Raw genomic sequence first — 21,151 nt, 5'->3', positions numbered from 1 at the left:
TAATAGTCATGTGAAAGCAACTTTCAGGGGAAAAAATAGATTGTATTTTATTAGTGATTGTTAAGTTTAATAAAAACAGAGAATATTGTGAATTTGAGTAGCAACATATTATATTTGGTGTTAGTACATTTTATTTAAGTACAAAATTCCTACCTACCAAAATATAAAAATAAAATATTGTGGACAGCGTTATACAGTCCTAAACATACCTTACTTAAAAATTAAGTTATGCAATAGCCTTATGGTTCACACAATAATAAATTGCATTCTTTATAACAGCATTTTTGACCTTCCGGATGTCAATTATTTGATCTCCTTTTTATGCTTATCATAATGATTATGATGTTTATTTCTAGAACCATTGGGCACAAAAACCGGTATGTGAAAGTCCCCCGTGGTCACATCTGGGTGGAAGGTGATCATCATGGACACAGTTTTGACAGTAATTCTTTTGGGCCGGTAAGTCACCATATTGCTGATATAATTAAATTTCAAAAGTAGAAGCAAAGGTATGTCAAGTAGATAGCTCAGGTAATCCAGTTCAAACTGATCATAAATTCTATAGTGGAGTAGCTTGTATTTGAAAATGTTCTTTTGGATATCATAGATGATACAAGCTGTTATGTTTTGTGTGTATGTGTGTGTGTGTTTTATAGAAAAGTGTATAGACTCTTCAATAAAATTTGAGAAAATGCTTTTAGCTGACTGACTCCTCCCTATAAGGAAGTCTGTTTTTTCCCACACAAATTATTTGTACTTTATGTTTTAAGTTAGTGTTTAACAGATATATTGTGTAAAAGACCTAAAGACATCAATTTTCTAAATTGTTTGTTTAAAATACAAGTATAACAGAAATCCCGTTAGCAAGTAACATTTGTCATTGTTTAATTTATGGCAAAAACCCAGATCCTTCTTATGCCATGTTTATATTATTTAAAATATGTTAAACTAATTTTTTTCATTTTGAATGTACACAGAAATTTTCTATTTATGAACCCCTACAATAAATCACCAAGTGAAGAATTCCTTAGTAATGGAAACTACCTGGTTACTACTGTTTGATTTCTGGTTACTAATGTTTGTTTGCTTGCAAACTTGCATCTTGTCCCATAAACTCTTTTAAAACAAGACATATGATGCATGTTTTCATTAATGTTGAGCACTTTCACATATGTTTGCAAGGTATATGTAGCCACATAGTTTTGTTTAAATGTTAGGGATCTCTTTCAAACAGTTTGCTCCCCATGTAATGAGAGACCACTTTCTCACTAGAGGAACTGCTATCTTGATTCGTATTTGACTAAAAGCACAGTAAGAGCTGTGTTAAGAAGTGTTGTGGATAGTGGAAGAAAACTTTAGGAGACCTCTATTTTTTTTTCTAGCTACAATGATGATAATAAAAACTTCTAAGACAGTTTCTTCCTTTTGAATAGCAATTACTACAGAATTACAATTTACTCTTAGAAGTGTATATGAAAGGTGGGGCAAATAACTTGGAAAATATAGGTCACTTGGATAGTAGCAAAAATATGCAGTAAAGTATGAATTTTAAAGTGAAAATAAATCACCTAAAAGCACTTTTATTTCTCTCTCATCACTAAGATTGAATCTGTTAAATATATCACATTGTTGACCACGTTCACATGAAAATGTTGGTTAACTTTAGTTTGAGTTTTCTTGGTTAAGTGTAACTCTGAAATGAAGTGTTAAAAAGATGTCAGCTACTGGTTGTAGGGTATGTGGTAAATCATTAGTTACTAATAATAAAATACAAGCTTGTGATTGGTTTGCTCTTTCTTTATGAATAATAAAACCAATGATTGGTTTGCTCTTTATTAATAATAAAACCAATGCAACCAATGTTATTTATATAATTAATATTTGTGGTCCATTGAATTCCATATGCATTCATGTTTTGGGAGAGCAAAGCATGGAGTCGATAGCCACAAAACCAGGAATTGCTGGTCAACCAAATCATATTGTATCTATGGTGCGAAACTTACTGACTCTCTCTCCTGTTTCTTGCAATGGCTACATTGAACTATAAGTTACCCATGAAGGTGTATCAAGGATGGAAATATTCTTTGATCTACATCTATTGAAAAAAAAATAGAAACAAGAACCTTGTATGAAGGAAAATCTCACTTTGTTTATTGCAATAGGAAGCTGTAGTATTTAAAATATTAATATATTGTATAAAGCACTGTAATATCATTTTATTTAAATTATGTTCTTAAATGAAATCAATTATTTTCAAGCTCTTCCAAAAGGGGTAGCAATTCCAAACCCATTTTTGGAGGCTGGCGTTATTACACTGATTCCAAAACCAGACATGGATCGCACAAAAATAGAAAACTATAGACTGATATCGCTGATAAATAGACAAAAAAAATCCTCAATAAAACCTCAGCAAATTGAATCCAACAGTGCACTCAGAGAATCATTCACCCAGCCAAGTAGCACTCATTCTAGGGATGTAAGACTCGTTCAACTTCTAAATCAATAAATATAACACACTTCATAACACAGAAACATGAATGTATCAATGGATACTGAAAAAGTATTTGACAAGATTCACCACAAATTTATGATAAAAAAAAAAAATCTTTGTAAGTTTGTATAGAATGAACATACCACAGCAAAATAAAGACGACGTGTGACAAGCCCACAACTAATGTCAGGCTCAGTGGTGGAAAACTGAAGGTTTTTCTTCTAAGATCAGGAACAATGTCCACTCTCACCACTACTGTTCAATGTAATTTTGGAAGTCCTATACAGAGCAATTAAACAAACAAAAAGAAATGTAAAAGGAATCAAAATTGGAAAGAAGAAAAGCTATCACTATTTGCAGATGATGTGATAAAATTCATGAGAATCCTTAAAGAAACCTCCACCAAAAACAACTCTAAACAATTTCTAAAATCAGCGGAAGTGAAACCTGAAGTTCAAAGCTACACGGTGAAGTTTGAATAGAGACTTATTATTTTAGTTCTGATTCATGAATGGTTATCTGAATAATTACTTTAAAATGTTATAACAAAAAAGTTGAAATTTTATCATTCTAAAGTGTTAAAATAATCTTGACTTTTAAAATGCAGACTCAAAGTTGTTATTTTTCCCCAATATTCTCAACTGAGATTTTTGGCATGTTAACCAGCATGCTTATAGACCATCAGGAATCTCCTGACTTTCTGACGTGTTGATTCATTTCTCCCCTTGTAAGTAGGGACTGCACTTTTTTTCTGGAGGTAAACAACCTATCTAAAGGCAGCCAGCTTTGTCTCTGGGATGCTTATCTTGACTGTGTGGAAATTGATTGAAGCCTTTGCCCTTCATTTCCCTCCTGAATAACTTCAGAAGTATATCCAAATCCATTTAACATGCTTTAATTCTTTGAATAATAGTTTCTTTTTATCATAGAATCTACCTAGTTTCCTTTATATTTTGCCTACTGATAATTATAAAGGAGCTGACATTTTCCATGTTCAAGTGATTTCTAGTTGTAATCTAAGCAATAGAAAACAATGTCTCATTCTGTTTCATCTATTTTATTTTGCTATTTTTCTGTTTCTTAATGTTTGTATTTGCTTTACTGATTTGGTTTATTGCCATCACATACAGGTTCTAGAAGGAGTTCAATGGTTTTATGAGTCAAGGTTGTATAATAAATTATGAAATTTAAAGATAGCAATGTTAAATAATAATAATAGAATATATTACAACAGAACAAGATCCAACATCTGCACTTTTAACTTGTAGACAATAACATTATGGAAGAAAATTATTAAGATCTCTTATGAATATAGATGATGAAATAAAGCAAAATCAGAAAAGTTATGAACTTCACCAGGCACTTAACGTCTATGGTTCTGCATGTCCTCATGCAGAAGGAAGAATTTCCTGCTGTCTGAATCTAGCTTAAAAAAATAATCAATAAAATGAGTAAATAAATACTATTTATATAGTTTATTATATATATACATACACAGTACTATATACAATAGAAGAGTATGGTGCATCCAGAGGATGACATATTATGTAGTTACAAAACTATGTTTGTGAAGAACTTTAATAACATAGTGTGCATGACATCATTTACATGAATACATAGTAGAGTATTCAATATTTTTGCCCCAGTTCTTTTTGTGATTGTGCTAAATTCTTTTCTATATCTCGTGTTTCTCTCTATTTTAAAGGATTTGCTACAAGTTTTTATTACCTTTATAATCAGAAAAATAACTATTTTTAGAAGTAGGACAAAGTGATTAAAGTAAATGACTTCTAAGTTTCAATATGACTCTAAGTTCTATGAAAATGTCTTATAGTGCTATGGCCAAAGGGAAAAATGTCACAGTTATGAATACTATCTCTACAGAATATCTTCATGCTGAAAATCTTGAATATATCATTATCACACAATAAGAGAATATGTCCTTTTTTCTGATAATAGGATTCACTAATTTATGACTAACTTAGATTTTTGGTGTGAGAAATGTCTTTTATAAGTTTCTTTTAAAGCTTATGATAATTGTTTAGATGTACTTTTCAGTGCACACTACTACTTGATTTTGTTGGATTATATATTTAAAAAAATCTGATGATTTTGTAATGTAGGTTTATTATTGCTTACAATAGTTGGTAAGCAGTCCTCTTAGTAATGCTTTTGTGAAAGAAATTAGTGTCTTTCTTTTTGCCATCTCTACTTCCATGTAGATGATATTAATACATTTTATATTGTAGTCATGTTCTTCTTGGCCACACCCAAAAATAACTGATTAGAATAGATATTGATATATTTTCTACTTGTTTTAAAATGAAAGTACATAAAAAGCAAATTTTATGTTTGTATTTGCTTGCGTGCCCACATTGATAATCTTCTTTAGATTGTAGTTTTTAACTATTACAAATGACAGCAGTTCCTTCTACATTTATTATAGTCATTTCAGTACTGCTATTTGAAATCTTCTCATAGATACTTATTGCTATGAAAATATAAATGACTCTTTGCTTGCCTCCATTTAACTTGTGTATTTTCTGTCTTAGAAGTTTTTCTATAATAGTAAGAGACAGTAGATGCTTTCATTATTTGCTATATGGTGATTTGTTGTAAGAAATACATGTTGTAATATAAATTCTAGTGACTTAATTAAAATAAGTAATTTATTTTAATTCCGTTTTAACTCCAAAGGACATTAGGGGGAGAAAAACGAGCAACTTTGGCTTACACATTTCAAGGGAAAGATAATCTTTGCAAGATGTATAAAACTATTCTGATTTTTAGGTTTGTGATCAGAATGTCACCTTGTGAACAATTTGTGTGCAGGAACCATGAAGCAGAACTGAACAATTTTGATGCAGAAACTATGCATGATATACCACCTCTCTCTGAGAATGGAAAATTCACATTATACTCAATATGAATTCTTTTTAGTTCCAAGTCATTTGAAAAGAGTTAATCTAATCGCTTATTTCATGGATACCTAATTAAATAAAATATTAGCCCCCTAGAATGTTTTCTTGAAGTAAATATGCCTAACAGGAGATGATAGTTTTAGAGTAAATGAATAATAGAAATATTATTATTAATTAAATGACCTGATGGTCTGAAAGTAATAATAATATCTGAAAAAAGAGCGTTGAAATGAAGATTAAAATGCCCATGCATTACCTTTTGAACTTAACAAAACTCACAAAGTTCTTTAGTTTTTAAAAACTAGTGAAAAGGTAAAGGAGAAGGACAAAGTTCACATTTTCATATCATGTAAGCCTTTCATTTATTTCTTCAAGGCACATTTTTTGAGCTTCTGCTGTTAGTGCAGATTGACTTTGGCCTGAATTCTGATGAGTGAAATGAATCAGGAGAGGAGAGACAAGCATTTTATTAATTAGTGAGAGGTTGCTAGACTTGGTAATACATGTGGGAAATGGACATCGTAAGAGCTTTACTCACTAGTCATGGCTCTTGAATTTTTCCCCCTCCAATGGGGTTTTGGTAGAAGAGAAATATGGTACATGATTAATTAAAAACAAGATTTTCACAGAGGCAAGAAGGCTGAATGACAGAAAAAGAGAAGGAAAGTTTTGATATTTTGAGATCACATGACAAAGGTAGGAATTGGGGTAGACCTTCGGGAGATGATTAAAAGATTCACAGATTATTAGGGCAAAGAGTCAATTTGTAGCTAATAAGGAGCAATCTGAATCTGTGCATCTGCCCAGTCACTGTGTATCATCAGTAAATGTCCTGATGCCCAGGAGAAGCAGATGTAAGGTCAGCATGAGTGATAACTGAGGTGTAACCCCTACCTGAAAGAAAGGATAGCCTAGAGGAGGAGATAAACAGGCAGTTACAAAACAGTGTAAGTACTCCAAGCAGGGTTATTATGACAGAGCCGCCTATAAGCATAGACATTTGTGAACTAAAAACCAGTAGGAATAAAACTATAAAATGTCCTAGAGAGATTTGCTAGAACAGTGTGTTCTGAAACCAGCAAAATAATAACTGTTTCGTAAAGCTTCTTGTTGCATAAACACTTTAGATGCTGTATGATTTGTGAATGAAGTGGTTTATGCCTGGAGTGGCTAATGGGTTTCAGCTGCATTGAAAATACTCTGCTTATACTGTGCAGAATAATCTTATAGACATAAGGGAATGAATTGCATTTTATTTTATTCATTGTTGAAGTGTAGTATTTTCCCTTGAGTAAGTTCTCTAGAGCAGCTAGAATAAGTTTTATTTAAAATGAGCCATTTTCAATAAAGAAAAGGATCATTAGACCATGTTGACAGGATACAAATAAGTTGTTCTATTCACACTTTCTTTGAAAAATGTTACTTAGATTTTAATTGGTTATGTATTTTTTTTTGTTTTCTTGTACATGCTTTGGTTCATTAAAAAAGTTTCAAATAAAATAATCTGTGGTTTAGAGAAAAAGAGCAGGTAGCAACAGCCCTATGGTTTTCAAAGTTATAGAAGTTTATCTTGGTGTTTTCTTTTGAACTCTTTCTCACAGTTCTCTTAAATACTGATGAAGCCTAACAACTCTACTTGTTTTATTTAGGCATAATTTTCATATGACTAGTGTAGACAAAGAAATGCATTTGATAAAAAGGTTAAGCCAATTTTTGAAACTAGCATTATAATTAAAATATACGCCTAACCAAAGATGGCTAAGCTTCAGTAGAGTCCATTCTCTGGATCATTACTCAAAACAGAGAAATATCTGCACAGCAAAAAACAACCAAAAGATCCTTACAATTAGGTTTTAGTTGAATTTGTTTCTGTATAGTTTGGACATCCATAGCAACAGGATTTATTTATTCATTTGCACAAGAACCGGCGTATAGGCCAGATGCATGGGAGGTTGAGATGATTCACCAGAGACAGAGTGGGGAACAGAACAGGCAGACTGATGAAATACACTGCTGAGGGGAGCAGCGGGCATGACAGGAGAGGTCTGCCGCGCCATGTGGGACCCTTGCCTGCTGGCCAGGATCAAACCTGCGCTGCAGAGGCTGTGGAGAGCTTCACAGCATGGTGCTCAACTGCCTGAGCCACCAGGGGAGGCCCCAAAGGAACAGGATTTTAAAAAGAATGGAAAGATAATGTCAACTAGAGATTCAGTGGTGAAGTAAATAATGTCAACCACTGCCCTCTGAGAACAGAGACAATCTAAGCTTCCAACTTTACCAATCAATAAGATTTGTCTTCCGTCTTAATTATTCTGTTAGTGTAGAAGTTGTATTCCACTTTATTGTTTTCCACTTTATCATTTCCACTGATTTCATTTTCAGATAGGAAAGTTGTCAGCAAACTTCATTTCTATGGCTGATATCTGTACCTTTGGCCCTTGGTTACAAAATTAAGCATACTCAATTTATTAGAAATGTATACTTACTTGATATTGGGTCAAGAGTCAAGATTTAGTGATATATATATATCACTATATATATATTGTTTTTCGTTTAGCAGTTTTATTACGCTATTAGATTTTTTAAAGTGCGGCTAAAACCCTTATCTCATTATTTGTGAGATCTGACTGGTGTTTTTATCATGTATCTACACAGAAGAATGAAATAGAAAATACAAGACACCCAAAAGAGAAGAATTTGTGATTTGCGTAACTAGACAGTGAAAAAAAGGTCTGCTATGTAATATTGTAATTCAAGGTTTGAGATTGAATTGTCTCATTTTTAAAATTTTTTTAAGATTTATTTTTATTTATTTATGCATATATGAACTGGGGTGTAGGCCAGAGGTGCAAGGATTCACCAGAAATAGAATGGGGAGCAGAACAGGTGGAGTGACTGAAATACACTGCTGAGGGGAGCAGCAGGCAAGACAGGAGAGGTGTGCTACGCCATGTGGGTAGCTCCCCGGCAGGGATTGAACTCAGGCTGCATTGGCTGGTGACAGCTTGACAGTGCTGAAACTTTAGCTCCTGAACCAGCAGGGTGTCCCCTGAATTGTCTCATTTAAATGGATATTTCTTTGTAAGACATTACTGGGTAATTTTATTTTTCTTTCTTCTGTCCTTAATATTCAAAGACCAAACTATACAATTGTCTGAACTTCTAGGAGAAAATTTTCTCAGGAAAATTTTAATTTACTTGAGGCTTGATGGATAATCCTGAAAATGATTTTTGGTTTATAGTAGTAACTTATTAGTTATATTTACTAAAATGTCCTGACTTTGTTGTCAGGGGTTGGGAAATTATTTTCCATGTAAGAGACTCATAATACGGAATCAGTATATGAATCAGTCATAGACCTTATCCATAAAAGGCCCAGATGGGTTTGAGGTGTTTTAACGTGTCTAATTTGGTAGATGAAGCAAGTTCAAGTGCAATTACTTTTCTCAGGGGTCATTACCAGACCCAAGAGGTTTCTTCTGTTGACAGGGTGTTGTTGGTCTCCTAGCTTTTGCACTAATTAACAATGGTTCTTTTTATATGACTCCTGGATCATTCAGTGCCTTTCCATCCTGCTGTCATTAATGACTTTTTCTGAAAAGAGCTCTAATCCTATCATGTCCTTAGTATCATCAATCTACATACAGTATCTATTATATTTAAGAAATGGTAGAAGTCTTCCATTTTATTTTTTTAAAGATGTATTTATTTATACAAGAACTGGGGTACAGGCCAAATGCGTGGGAGGGTGAGGATTCACCAGAGACAGAGCAGGAAACAGAATAGGCAGACTGATGAAATACAACTGCTAAGGGGAGCAGTGGTGAGACAGGAGAGGTCTGTCGCGCCATGTGGGTCTCTCACCAGCCGGCCGGGATCTAATCCGCGCTGCAGAGGCTGCAGACAGCTTCACAGTGTGGTGCTCAACCACCTGTGCCACCAGGGAGGCCCAGAAGTCTTCCGTTTTAAATCAGAAACAAAGTCTACTCTTACCACTTTGCTAGAACAATGTGCAACTGTCATGCCAAAGTAGGTTAAGGCAAGAAAATGAAATAAAAGAAGTAAAAATTGGAAAGGAAGATTCGAAACAGGTTTTTTTTTTTTTTACTCTCAAGTATGTTATTACCTATTCAGAAAACTCAAGAGGAGTCTGCAAGATTATTAAAGCAGTTCTGCAAGTTTACTAGTATAATAAGTATTATATACAATAATCAAGCGTGTCTAAATATCATCAACAAATTGATAACACACTTTTAAGGAATCTGCCATTTTAGATAGCAATAAAAATTCAGGATAGTGATTACCTCTGCAAGGGAATTATGTGAATGTGATAAGAGAGGCTTGATCAGGGACACTCATATATCTTAAGAACAGTGTTGAGTGTATAGATATTCATCATATTATGCTTCATACCTTTCATATCTGAAACAAGATAATTTTAATAACTACTTAAATAAAAATATTAAAGCTGACATCAGTGACAGTTCTCCCCCAAACATTTGTGGGACCTAGATCTTGGAGATCCATATATCTAAACATTTAATAGCTACAAATCAAGTCAACAAACTGTTAAATGAAATATGTCCCTTTCTTAACTTTATGAACATATCTTCATATACTAACACCAGCAAGCAGAGCAAAGATGAATCAATTTAACTATTATTACAAGTCTGGATATTCTGCTGAAAGACCTAAGATATTTGGAAGAATAATATAATGAAAGCATGTAATTTATAAATTATTGTGTTTGTTCACAAAACTCAAAAATAAATCACTATGTTGTCTTAAGATATTCACATAATCTATTTATAGTAATTACATGATAAAATATTAAATTGCATTTGGAGTGTAGAAACTTGAGTGTTTATCACAATGTAAATGAAAAGTAAATGCAAAAAAACTGAGAAGTAAATTTATTTTTTTTTTTGGCAAACTATCAAAAGTACCCTTTACAATCAAAAGGCAAAATAAAATGAATACTAATGAATGTGAAAATAATCTCAAAATTATATAAGTAAAACTGAATTTAGAAATGAGACCTAATTAAATTTCATTATATATTTTTATACCAACAAATTGATATACAGGTTGAGGCTTTAATTTCTGTATAGCTGTCCATGTAAAGAGATGATATTATGTTGCATGCATATTATTTCCTAAATGATAAACATGCAAATTTAAGAGGCACTAAGAATCATTTTAATTTTTAGACAAGAGGGTAATAAGTAAGAAAGACATGTCAGTAAGACTGATTTGGGAAAATTATGAATGAAATATTAGGTTGCAAATAGGCTATAGGTAGAAAATGCAATTACTTGATGATAATATTAGTTCAAGTGGGAGATGATTAGTTTCTAGACTAAGGTGGAGGTAATAAAAATATGAAGTGGATTGATTTGAGAGTCCTTAGGAACAAACAGTTGATTAGATGTGTATTAGATTCTGCTGCCTGAAATTACTCAGCACATGTGTTAGAGAAGTTCACAAGCTGAACTGTCTCCATGCTCACCAATGATGGATCAGACTCTAAAATTGAACAATGAGAGTTTAAATCACAGTGATATTTTTGTGATCATTTTTATATGGAAAATAGAAGTTGAACGTGGCAAAGTGATGCCTCCAGGCTTCTTTAGTTTGCAAAGACTTGAAGAGATGTTTGAGTGAGCGGCCAGTCTTGGCTACCTGGTGAGAATCCAATGCCTTATAATGGCTAGACTTGTTATTCCCATAAAGGGAGGGAGAATCTAGTCTTGCTTATGACTCATTAACACTTGTAAGCAAGTATCCAATCCAAATTATGTCCTTTTACACTTTGCATCCATGACAGCTGAGAGAAACCCACCTGGCACAGCAGACCTCTCCTGCCTCGCCCGCTGCTCCCCTCAGCAGTGTACTTCGGTCAGTCTGCCTGTTCTGTTCCCCACTCTGTCTCTGGTGAATTCTCTCACCCTCCCACACCTCTGACTGTACCCCAGTTCTTGTATAAATGAATAAATCTTAAAAAAAAATGCAAAGGCTAGTGATAAAGAAATACATTAAAAAGCTGATTGCTAAACTGAATCATAGAAAAACATTAAAAAAATCTTTTATTATTTTACTAAAGTGTAAATGTATATGATATACTCAAAATAAGATACTTTTAAAAAGAAAAAGTATTTATTTTGCAGAAGGAATATGTAGATTGTTCGCATTAATTTTGATTTATATTAACTAAGTTCCCCTTAAAATTTGCAGTACTAAAATAAATATATTGGTATTTATATATTTATAAATATATTAATATTTATATATTTATAAATATATAACCGGTGGCGCAGCGGTTGAGCACTGGGTTGTGAAGCTGCCTGCAATCTCTGCAGCGCTGGTTTGATACCCGGCTGCTCCCCGGCCACCAGAGGAGGGTCCCACATGGCGCACAGACCTTTCCTGCCGCCCGCTGCTCCCCTCAGCACTGTACTTCGGTCCTTCTGCCTGTTCTGCTCCCCGCTCTGGCTCTGGTGAATTCTCTCACCCTCCCCCACTTCTGACTGTACCCAGTGCTTATATAAATAAATAAATCCTTTAAAATGAATGAATGAATGAATGAATGAATGAATGAATGAGTAAATAAATAAATATGTTGGTATTATGATCAGTGGAAGGAAGGAAGGAGTTATAATACTTCATTAAGTCATGGAATTTAGGGTTTGGTTTTTCTTGGTCACTAACCTGATTTTCATAAAGATAATAATTATTAACTAGGATATAACTTAGAATAACAACTACATTAAGATAAAATTTTATGTAGCTCTCCATTGAATTTATTTGTAGTTGAACAGCTTTAACCAAACCATTTTCACAGTTACTTAAATCCCCCCAGTTATGAAATGGAGCCTATTACCTCCAGAGGATTTATAGTCTTTCTGCCTAGTATTTGTTGGGAATTTGCAGGCAAATGAAACATTCCTCTCAAATGAACCAGGCTTATATTTAGGTTGTTCATATAAATTATATTGCGCTTCAAAAAAAAACTAATAAGATCATAAATTATATCATTTCTACAAGTCATTATGAGTTATGTAAGCTCTGGTCAAGGGAAAATATATTTGGTCCAGAAGCTTTTAAAACAAAATTTATTGTGTGCTTCTTCTGACATTAAAAATCCATGTCCCTCCCCCCTCCAAAAAAAAAAAAAGGAATTTTCTCAGTCTTCCAAGCAAAAAAATTATGTACTGAATAGGGAATGGCAATACCATTAATGGAGTAAATTCTTTAAATCTAAATATATGGTTTCACTAGGCTATTGTTTCTACATTTAATACATTACCCTGATTTGCCTGAAAATGAATAGTACAAAATGGGCAAGGCCATGTAAAACGTCATTCATCGAAGTGCATGGTATTTAAATAACCTTTTTGCCCAGATGGACAGAGCTGGTTAAATTGGCATATTTTTTCAAACAGTTTTTTACTGTTTATAAAGTATACTTCATAAAAAACTTTAAAATAAAGTTTCAAGAGTAAGTTCTTTTTTGATTTTATTGTAGTCACATAATACTTCTCTGTATTTTAATTAATACATGCTTTAGTTGATGCAATTTTCTCTTTAGGTAAGATATTATTTGATTGCAGGAAGGTCTTTCTACAGCCGCTATATAACAATATATCAATATGAAATTTTATTCTATGATTCTCCACTGTCATTGCTCCTCGCTGTCTCACTCATTCATTTGGATCTCATTATCCACAATACTGTATTTTTGTTTCACCAGAGGAAATTTAGTATTTGGTTTTAAGTAAGATTATGAATAAGATGTCCTTTATGAAGAGTTTAAATTGGATATGCTTGTATATGAGGACATTACCCAAAATTGATATATCATTATCCTTTAGGTTCTGGAAGATTTCCTTCTTTATAAAGTTATTTTCTACATTCTCTGTTTTTAATTCCTGACTCCACAATGTAGGCTATTACCGTGAGCCTTTGATTAGTGATTTCTTCTTTGAATGTGCTTTTCTAAAACTTCAGTTTTAAAATAAGCCAACCAAAAACATCATGAATCATGTATAGCAGAATCACTGCAGATGTACACAAAATACACTGTATATTCTTCCTGCTCAGTTAAAAATAAACTGGCCCTAAAGTGAATTTAAAGTCTTCAAGATTCATCATACACTCTGTGTTTTCAGCCCTTCGTTTCTTTTACTACACAGTAGAAGACCCATGTTCTACCTTAGAAATCCAGATCTCCCTATGCTCACAATTCTCTTCCTCTACCCTTTTCTCAAAAGAGGAAATCTAATTATTGTTCACAGTCAAAAAAGGAAGAAATACCATCTCTTGCAAATATTACTTTCAACTTTTTATAAATATAGCAAGAACATTTCTTTTCCATTCAACATCATCAGGAAAAGAAAAAAAAATGATGGTGGAAATCAATAAACAGACAAAGGAATTATTTCTGTGGTGAAGGTTCCCCCTAGTTTCACCAGGTCACCTTACTTGTCCCTGAAGACAAATGAGACTACTGCTTCAGAGTGTTTTGAATCTGAGAGCTCAACAAGTGACCTCCAGTCTCCCTCAAGATCAAAAGCCCATCACCCCCACCCGATGGTCTTCTGAAGCTGAGGAGAAGTCCATTCCGTGGCCACAACTGTGGAAAGCTTTCCGGTACCTTATATCAGTTTGAAGTTCAGGAGGGGGAATAACTTGACCTCTGACTCTAAATCCAGAGTGTAGGGTACTAACCTTCAACATATTAACTTTGGCTGCAGTATAGCAAGATCTAGAGAAGAAAGGGTTATGACTGGACTAACTTGAGTCAGTCGCCCATCCTGGAACAATCAATCATTCTGTGTATGGGTTTGGGCACTGTGATTGCATAGTGTGAGGAATCTATCTCTAGACCAACTAACTGTGGAGAGGGGCCAGGGTTAGAAAACAATTGTAACTGCTGATGCCAACATAGAGACGGGAGTTGTTCTTCCCAACTTCTATAGGTTAGTTGAGCATACAAAAGACTAGGTCATGCTGTCATATAATAAAAAAGTGGAAACATAGATACTACAACAGGGACAGAGATAAGTCAGCAACCAGGAAAGAATTGGAAAGACCTCCATGAGTTCAACTTTGAAGGAAAAGATAGTTGAATGTGTGGGCAAGTGGGAAAGTAACTTTCTAGAAATAAGAGCATATCTAGAAGCATAATCATGAAGGTGAAAGTGTTTAGTACATGTATTGGGTATTTGAACAATTTTATTTGTGTTAAACTTCAGAAATGGGAATAGCAAAATCCAAATCCATAACTAAATCTTTGAATATCACACAAAGACTGGACATTGTTCTTTAGGCCAGGAAGCTCTCAGAAGGCTTTTGAGTATAGCAGAAACATTTTTACAATGGCAAATTATTAACAATTATCCATCAGTGTTGTGTCAAAGCACTTGGAGATTGGGGAAACAAAAGGTTTGGGAAAAAAAACCTAAAAAGTCATACAGTATATACCACATCCAATTAATTAAATTGGGGATTCTCAGATTTTAGTGTGCCTAGGAAATATTTGGTGAGCTTATTAAAATGCAAATACCTATAGCTGGCTCTCAAAGATTTGGTGGATTAGCAGTAAATGGACTTTTTTTTTTTTTTCTTTTAAGTTCCAGTAACCAGGTACATATGGTCAAAGGAACACACTTTAAAAAATGCTGATCTTGGGAAGTAATTTGGAGAAACAGTTTGAGAATTACTGGCTATGAAGGATCCTTTGTCATTCTTGCAACTGGCCCAGCTTTCAGGACAGGAAGTTAGCCTTAGTTTTGGTGTAATATACGAGGTTTGAGCCAAGCAGAAGGTAGAAGACACGAAACCTCACTTTTCTCCAAAGTTCACGTGGGTCCTGTTTCATGTGGTGCCATCTTTCTGTGGATAAGTCAACTGGACATTTTATAGCATGACTCACCAGAATAGCTTTGATTTCTGTGGTTTCAGTGGGAGAGAAGTGCCAGAAAAGATTAATGGATTCTGTTTTAAGACTAAGTGTGATTATTTTATGTGGCTTTGAGATTCTGTTCTCTACTTATGATCTATGCAAATTCAAATTCATTGTAATTTAAATGACAAAGGGTGATTTGGGTTGTTTAACAAGTGGGAGAATGGTATTAATCATCAGGTTTTTGGCAGTTTTGCTCTGGAGGGAGGTGTGCTAACTCTTCCTGTGGGTACTTTTGTAGGAGCATGCATTTGTGGACTTTGGCTATTCTTGGTTAACTTTTTAATTATAAGTCTTTTAAAAAGCCCATGTGTTTCCTAATCAGGAACAATAAAATGATTATCCTGTGTCATAAATTCTAAGGCCCATATTTAGATTGATTTAAAATATGTTCCATATAGTGTGTTACATCTTGTTTTAAATTCTGTCATAAGTTTTACTTATATGAAATATGTCTCACTGTAGTTTATCTAAGATTAAAAGCTCCTAACGTTCTGAAGCTGTGGTAAAATTTTCTTTGCATCCTCGTTTTCCTTTTAACCATTTTACCTTTCTTCCATAATTTCCTCTTTAACTCAGCTAGATGTCTTATCTTTGAAGAGATGATTCATTCATTTGGCTCCTGGTTTGTGAGGGTTACTTTCATGTTGCCAAAACCAGTGATCTTTTACACATATTCATCTTACTCAGACTTTCAGCAGCATTTGATATGGTTGACCACTTCCTCTTTAAAACATTTTGAAAATGTTCTTCTCTTGGCTTCCTTGAACCTGTACAGCCTGTCACATTTTAATATGACTCATAGATTTTTTTAAATTTTATTTTATTTTATATATTTTTACATCATTTTTCAGTTTTGCACAATGTATGCATTTTCTTCTTTGTTATAGTCCCCATACAATTCCCACCTCTCCTTGTTTTGATCCTATTCCCTTCTCACCCACCCCTGTGGTATGTCTCTGGTTTATAGTTGCTTGTTGATTTTGATTTTTACTTTATTGTTATTAGTCTTTTTCCTGGTCCCTTATTTAGGTTTTCTAAATTTCTTCTATGAGTGAGACCATCCGGTATTTTTCTTTTTCTTTCTGGCTTATTTCGCTGAGCATGATCCCTTCCAGCTCCATCCATGTTGCTGCAAATGGCGCAAGTTAATCTTTTTTGATAGCTGAGTAATATTCCATTGTGTATATGTGCCACATCTTCTTGATCCAGTCATCTATTTTTGGGCATTTGGGTTGTTTCCATAGCTTAACTATTGTAAATAGTGCCGCTATAAACATAGGGGTGCAGGTGCCCTTTTGAATTAATGTTTCTGTGTTCTTTGGGTAAATACCTAGGAGTGGAATTGCTGGATCATATGGAAGCTCCATCTTTAGCAGGTTGAGTAATCTCCACACAGCTCTCCATAGTGACTGGGCCAGTTTGCACTCCCACCAACAGTGCAGGAGAGTTCCTTTTTCTCCACATCCTCACCAGCATTTGTTGTTTCAAGTTTTTTTTTAATATTTGCCATTCTCACTGATGTAAGATGGTACCTCATGGTAGTTTTGATTTGCATTTCCCTGATTACAAGTGATGTTGAACAGTTTTTCATATGCCTGTTGGCCATTTGCATTTCCTCTTTGGAGAAGTTTCTCTTTAGCCCTTCTGCCCATTTTTTGACTGGATTATTTTCTTTGTTTGTTGAGCCTCATCAGCTCTTTGTAGATTTTTGTGATCAGTCCTTTATTATTAGTGTTGTGTGAAAAAATTTCTCCCAATTGGTGGGGTGTCTCTTTGTTTTGGTTACTGTCTCTATTGCTGTATAGAAGCTCTTTAATTTGATGTAGTCCCAGCCGTTTATCTTTGCCTTCACTATCACTGCTTTGGGTGATGTGTCTTTAAAGATGTTACTGAGGTGTATGCCATGTTATGAGGAGACACCATGCTTTTAAATTATGTTTTGTGCATTGTTGCTCAGATTTATATCTCCAGATAGTATCACATTTAGCACCTCAAATGTAACATGAAAATGAAACTCTTCATTCCATTCTTCTTACCCCTTCTTTCCTTTTTCACCATTTAAGCAGTGACTCAAGCCAAAGAGTTAGAAATCATCCTTGAGCCTTCTCTGCTGCTGCCCACCATCATGGCCTATTAGTTCTACCACTATCATCCAGCCCAAACTCATCTCTTTCTTTTATCTCTCCTGCTGCTTCCATAGCAAATTATCGTCATTCTTCCACAGTAGGTTTCTTTCTCGTCTACATACTTGCCTTACTAATCTTCTCACACTAATATCTAGATTGCAGCTGGGGTTATCTTACCTTCAAACCATGTCCCTTTCCTGCCTGAGACATTTTATTTTATTTTTTTTATTTTTTTAAAGATTTATTTATTTATTTATACAAGCAATGGGTACAGTCAGAAGCGCAGGAGAGTGAGAGAATTCACCAGAGCCAGAGTGGGGAGCAGAACAGGCAAACTGACGATATACACTGCTGAGGGGAGCAACGGGTACGGCAGGAGAGGTCTGTGCACGATGTGGTACCCTTGCCTGTGGCCAGGGATCGATTCGGCGCTGCAGAGACTGCGGGCAGCTTTGCAGCCCAGTGCTCAGCTGCTGCACTACTGGGGAGTCCTGGCCTGAGGCATTTTAGTGGTTTCCTATTTCTATTACAATTAAAAACTTCCATGAAATTTTCTCTGACTCACTTGACTATGGGCTTCAAAGGGGTGCCACACCATGTGGCTGCTCTATTCTCTCTTCTCTAGGCTTGTTCCACTCTGCTCAAATTTCAATTCCTTGATCAGGCTGATCTGCTTCTGTACTAACTTTTTTGTACTAACTGGATCCACTCCCTTGAATTATCTTCCTAAAGATGATGAAACCTGGAAGAGGGGCACAAAATCTTAAAGAAAATACTGGCCTTATTTAGAGAGCCAGTGATAGGACTATCAGATATGGTGCTATTAAAACAGTACTCATATAATAAGAAAGCCAAGTTCAATTTAATACAGGATGACTTGAAATCAAAGGGTTGAAAAATAGTCTTCCTTCTAAGATAGAAGAATGGAGCCAAGCCTGTGATTCCATCTTTGAGCTCTCTGATCAAAATCTTGTTGCAGTTACACGTGACTGAAATCTTATAACTGCGGTTCAGAATTCAGTGTGCATCAAAATCATCTGTGGGTGCTTGACTTCAAATAGAGATTTCCTGGTCTTCTTGAGGTCCTAAATAGGACTTGCATAGGTGTTGGGAAGCTGCGTCTTAGGAAGTGTTCCCCAAATCAACTATGCACAGTCATACCATACTTTAAGAAACATTGGCATAAAGGAGCCCATAATTTTATTTATTCTCTCATAGCATTTAACAGAATTCAGTAATGTTGTGAATACTTGGTTTTATTTTGTTAATTGTTGGTGATATAGATATAGTGAGACTCTAGACACATCTCATTCCAAAGACTATACATTCTCATTTTTTATTACTCTCATACATACTCTGCCTTTTTTTTTGTTTCAGTTTTGAAATGTGGTTTAGCTGTTACAGGACAAACCCCAGTATAAAATGGGGTTGCCTGACTGTGGGTCCTCACCCACGCACTTAAAGGGGACTTATTAATGTTAAACTGCAGACATGCACAAAAGTTTGATAAAAGGTTTATTTACAAGGGAAGGAGAAAATGGGGAAATGAATAACGTAGGGAGAAAAAGAGGGAAATAAGTTCGTAAATGCATCCTACTGGTTCTGCTGACCTGGAATCCCAATGACCCGCTGAGCTCGCAAAAAAACCTAGCATGCCTCATGGCCAAGCCAGCGAACACCCCCACCCCCACCCTCCCCCACACACGGCCAGTTAAATACCCAAACTGAGAGGCTAGTTGCTTAACTCTGCCCTCAGGCCCTCACAACCTTCCCTTTGGTGATCATGGTATTTGTAGTTCCCAGTGTCGTGGGGGTGGAGTCCACAAAGCCTGTATGGAAGTTGCTCAGGACATCCTTTCCCCCTAACAACACCACTATTTGTTTTTTGCTTAAGCAGTTTTTCAAGACCATGTAACAATGAAAAAAGGCAAAAGTTTAATTGTAAGAATGGCTACTCTAGTATAAATGATCACATGCCCTAATTAGAAATACTCTTAACTTAGAAAAACTTAAGAGTTTACTTTTCCTAGAGAACATTAAAAAATTGGAGTCTTCCTTACTCTTTTGTTAAAATGTTTTTCTGGAAATTTTGTTCCTTTTACAGAAGTCTCTTAGTTCAGGAACTGTTAAAAACTTGGGTATTTTCCAGAACAAGAAGTTGATTAGGTTGTAGAATGGATAATGAAGATAGACTAGTTGACTAAAGGAAAATTGTATGTGTAGAAAGCACCAATTGCAATGATTAGTATGCTATTCTAGGCTTACAAATACTCATTTAAAGGCTATGTTTGCATGACTGTGTGTGTAAACAGCACAGTCTCTGCCTGATGACATTTCATGTATATTACTGTTAGAAGATGTCTTAGCAATCTTTGTGCCTGTCTTCTTTGTGTAACCCAAAGCCTAACACTCAAAGGTTTAATGAATGTCTAGATTCGATTTAGAGCAGTTTGGAATACAATCTATAATAATGTACTATGAGTTGAACTCTCTAGCCTCTGGGCCCAGATTTGTTGATCAAAATTATAACCATGTAACCTACTGTGCTATGTTACACTCAGAGTGATTGATTTTGGTCCTGGTGGCCAAACTAGCTCAAGGGGTTGTCTTGATCCAACATTGCTACTATTGCTATAATTACTGAATCTACAAATTTCATGCCTCTTTTGTTCCAAAAAGAAAAATGGGCTGGGGAAATAAGAAAAACAGAACTCCTTAGTCAAAATAATGTACACCAGGTGTTCCTTTTTCTCAGTTTGATTCAGTTAGTCTTGCTCATCCAATACATCATGCTTGTCTCTATCACTGAATTTTAAAGTTGGTTACACTTTTTTTTTTAACTCACAAGAACCTCATATTCAAAATAAAAAGAAGAACATCAGTTTGAGTTTATGTCTCTTTGAAGGTCAGCTGCCTTAGCTAATTGCTCTGTCTTATTGCCCTGTATGTTGGTACTTTTCATCTGGAGCTCTGAAGACCCATGGGGCTCTCCTAGGGTGACAGCCCCTTGACTGAGTGGTGTGTGTGAGGGAGTGAGAAATGTCAGCATCAAAAACCACAATGTGAAGATAATGAGTTCAGGCATTTCAAAAACCAACCAGCTTCAGAAAATGGCACTTGAGTGTAGCCATGCTTATTTTTGAAATGTAAGAGCTTGAGGCTTACCTATTGAAATAAAGACTTTTCAAACAAAAGCCTGGAGGAACCTGCATTGGTGATTACTTTCACAGGGAGGGGAATGACATTGCCTCTCAACTTGATCTAAGGTGAAATCTAGAGAAGAGGGCAAAGAAAAGATACTCAGGGATAGTTAAACTAACAGAAACTTCTTTAAAAAATAGATGAGAAGGGTTTTTTTGAATAATTTTTCTTATTTCTTAACTTTCATCTTTCCACATGCATATGCATGATTTCATTACTTATATACCATACCTTAAAAATGTAGTGAATGATTTGTCATTACTGTGGACTGAATTGTGTCTTCTCAAAATGCATACATTGAATCCCTAGTCCATGAGATGGTGGTATTTGGAGCTAGGGTCTTCAGCAGGTAGAGTTAGTTGCGGTCATGAGGGTAGGTCTACACGATTTTAGAGATCTAAACTAGGAAGATTTTAGAATAGGGAGTTTTGCAATGGGGGAACGG

General features: G+C 34.8%; 1 protein-coding gene across 1 annotated transcript in view; it reads left to right on the top strand.

Annotated features, from left to right (window-relative positions):
- IMMP2L (inner mitochondrial membrane peptidase subunit 2) overlaps nucleotides 1-21,151 on the top strand; it is a gene marked incomplete at both ends in the record, with an annotated part of 722,123 nt that overhangs the window by 536,155 nt on the left and 164,817 nt on the right. The window contains one exon of the mRNA XM_084230879.1: nucleotides 357-459. Coding sequence (XP_084087005.1) covers nucleotides 357-459 — 103 coding nt within the window. The remainder of the gene's footprint in view (nucleotides 1-356; nucleotides 460-21,151) is intronic.

This window comes from Talpa europaea, assembly GCF_964194135.1.
Source record: "Talpa europaea genome assembly, chromosome: 3".
Lineage (NCBI taxonomy): Eukaryota > Metazoa > Chordata > Mammalia > Eulipotyphla > Talpidae > Talpa > Talpa europaea.
This window is presented reverse-complemented; position numbering and strand designations above follow the sequence as displayed.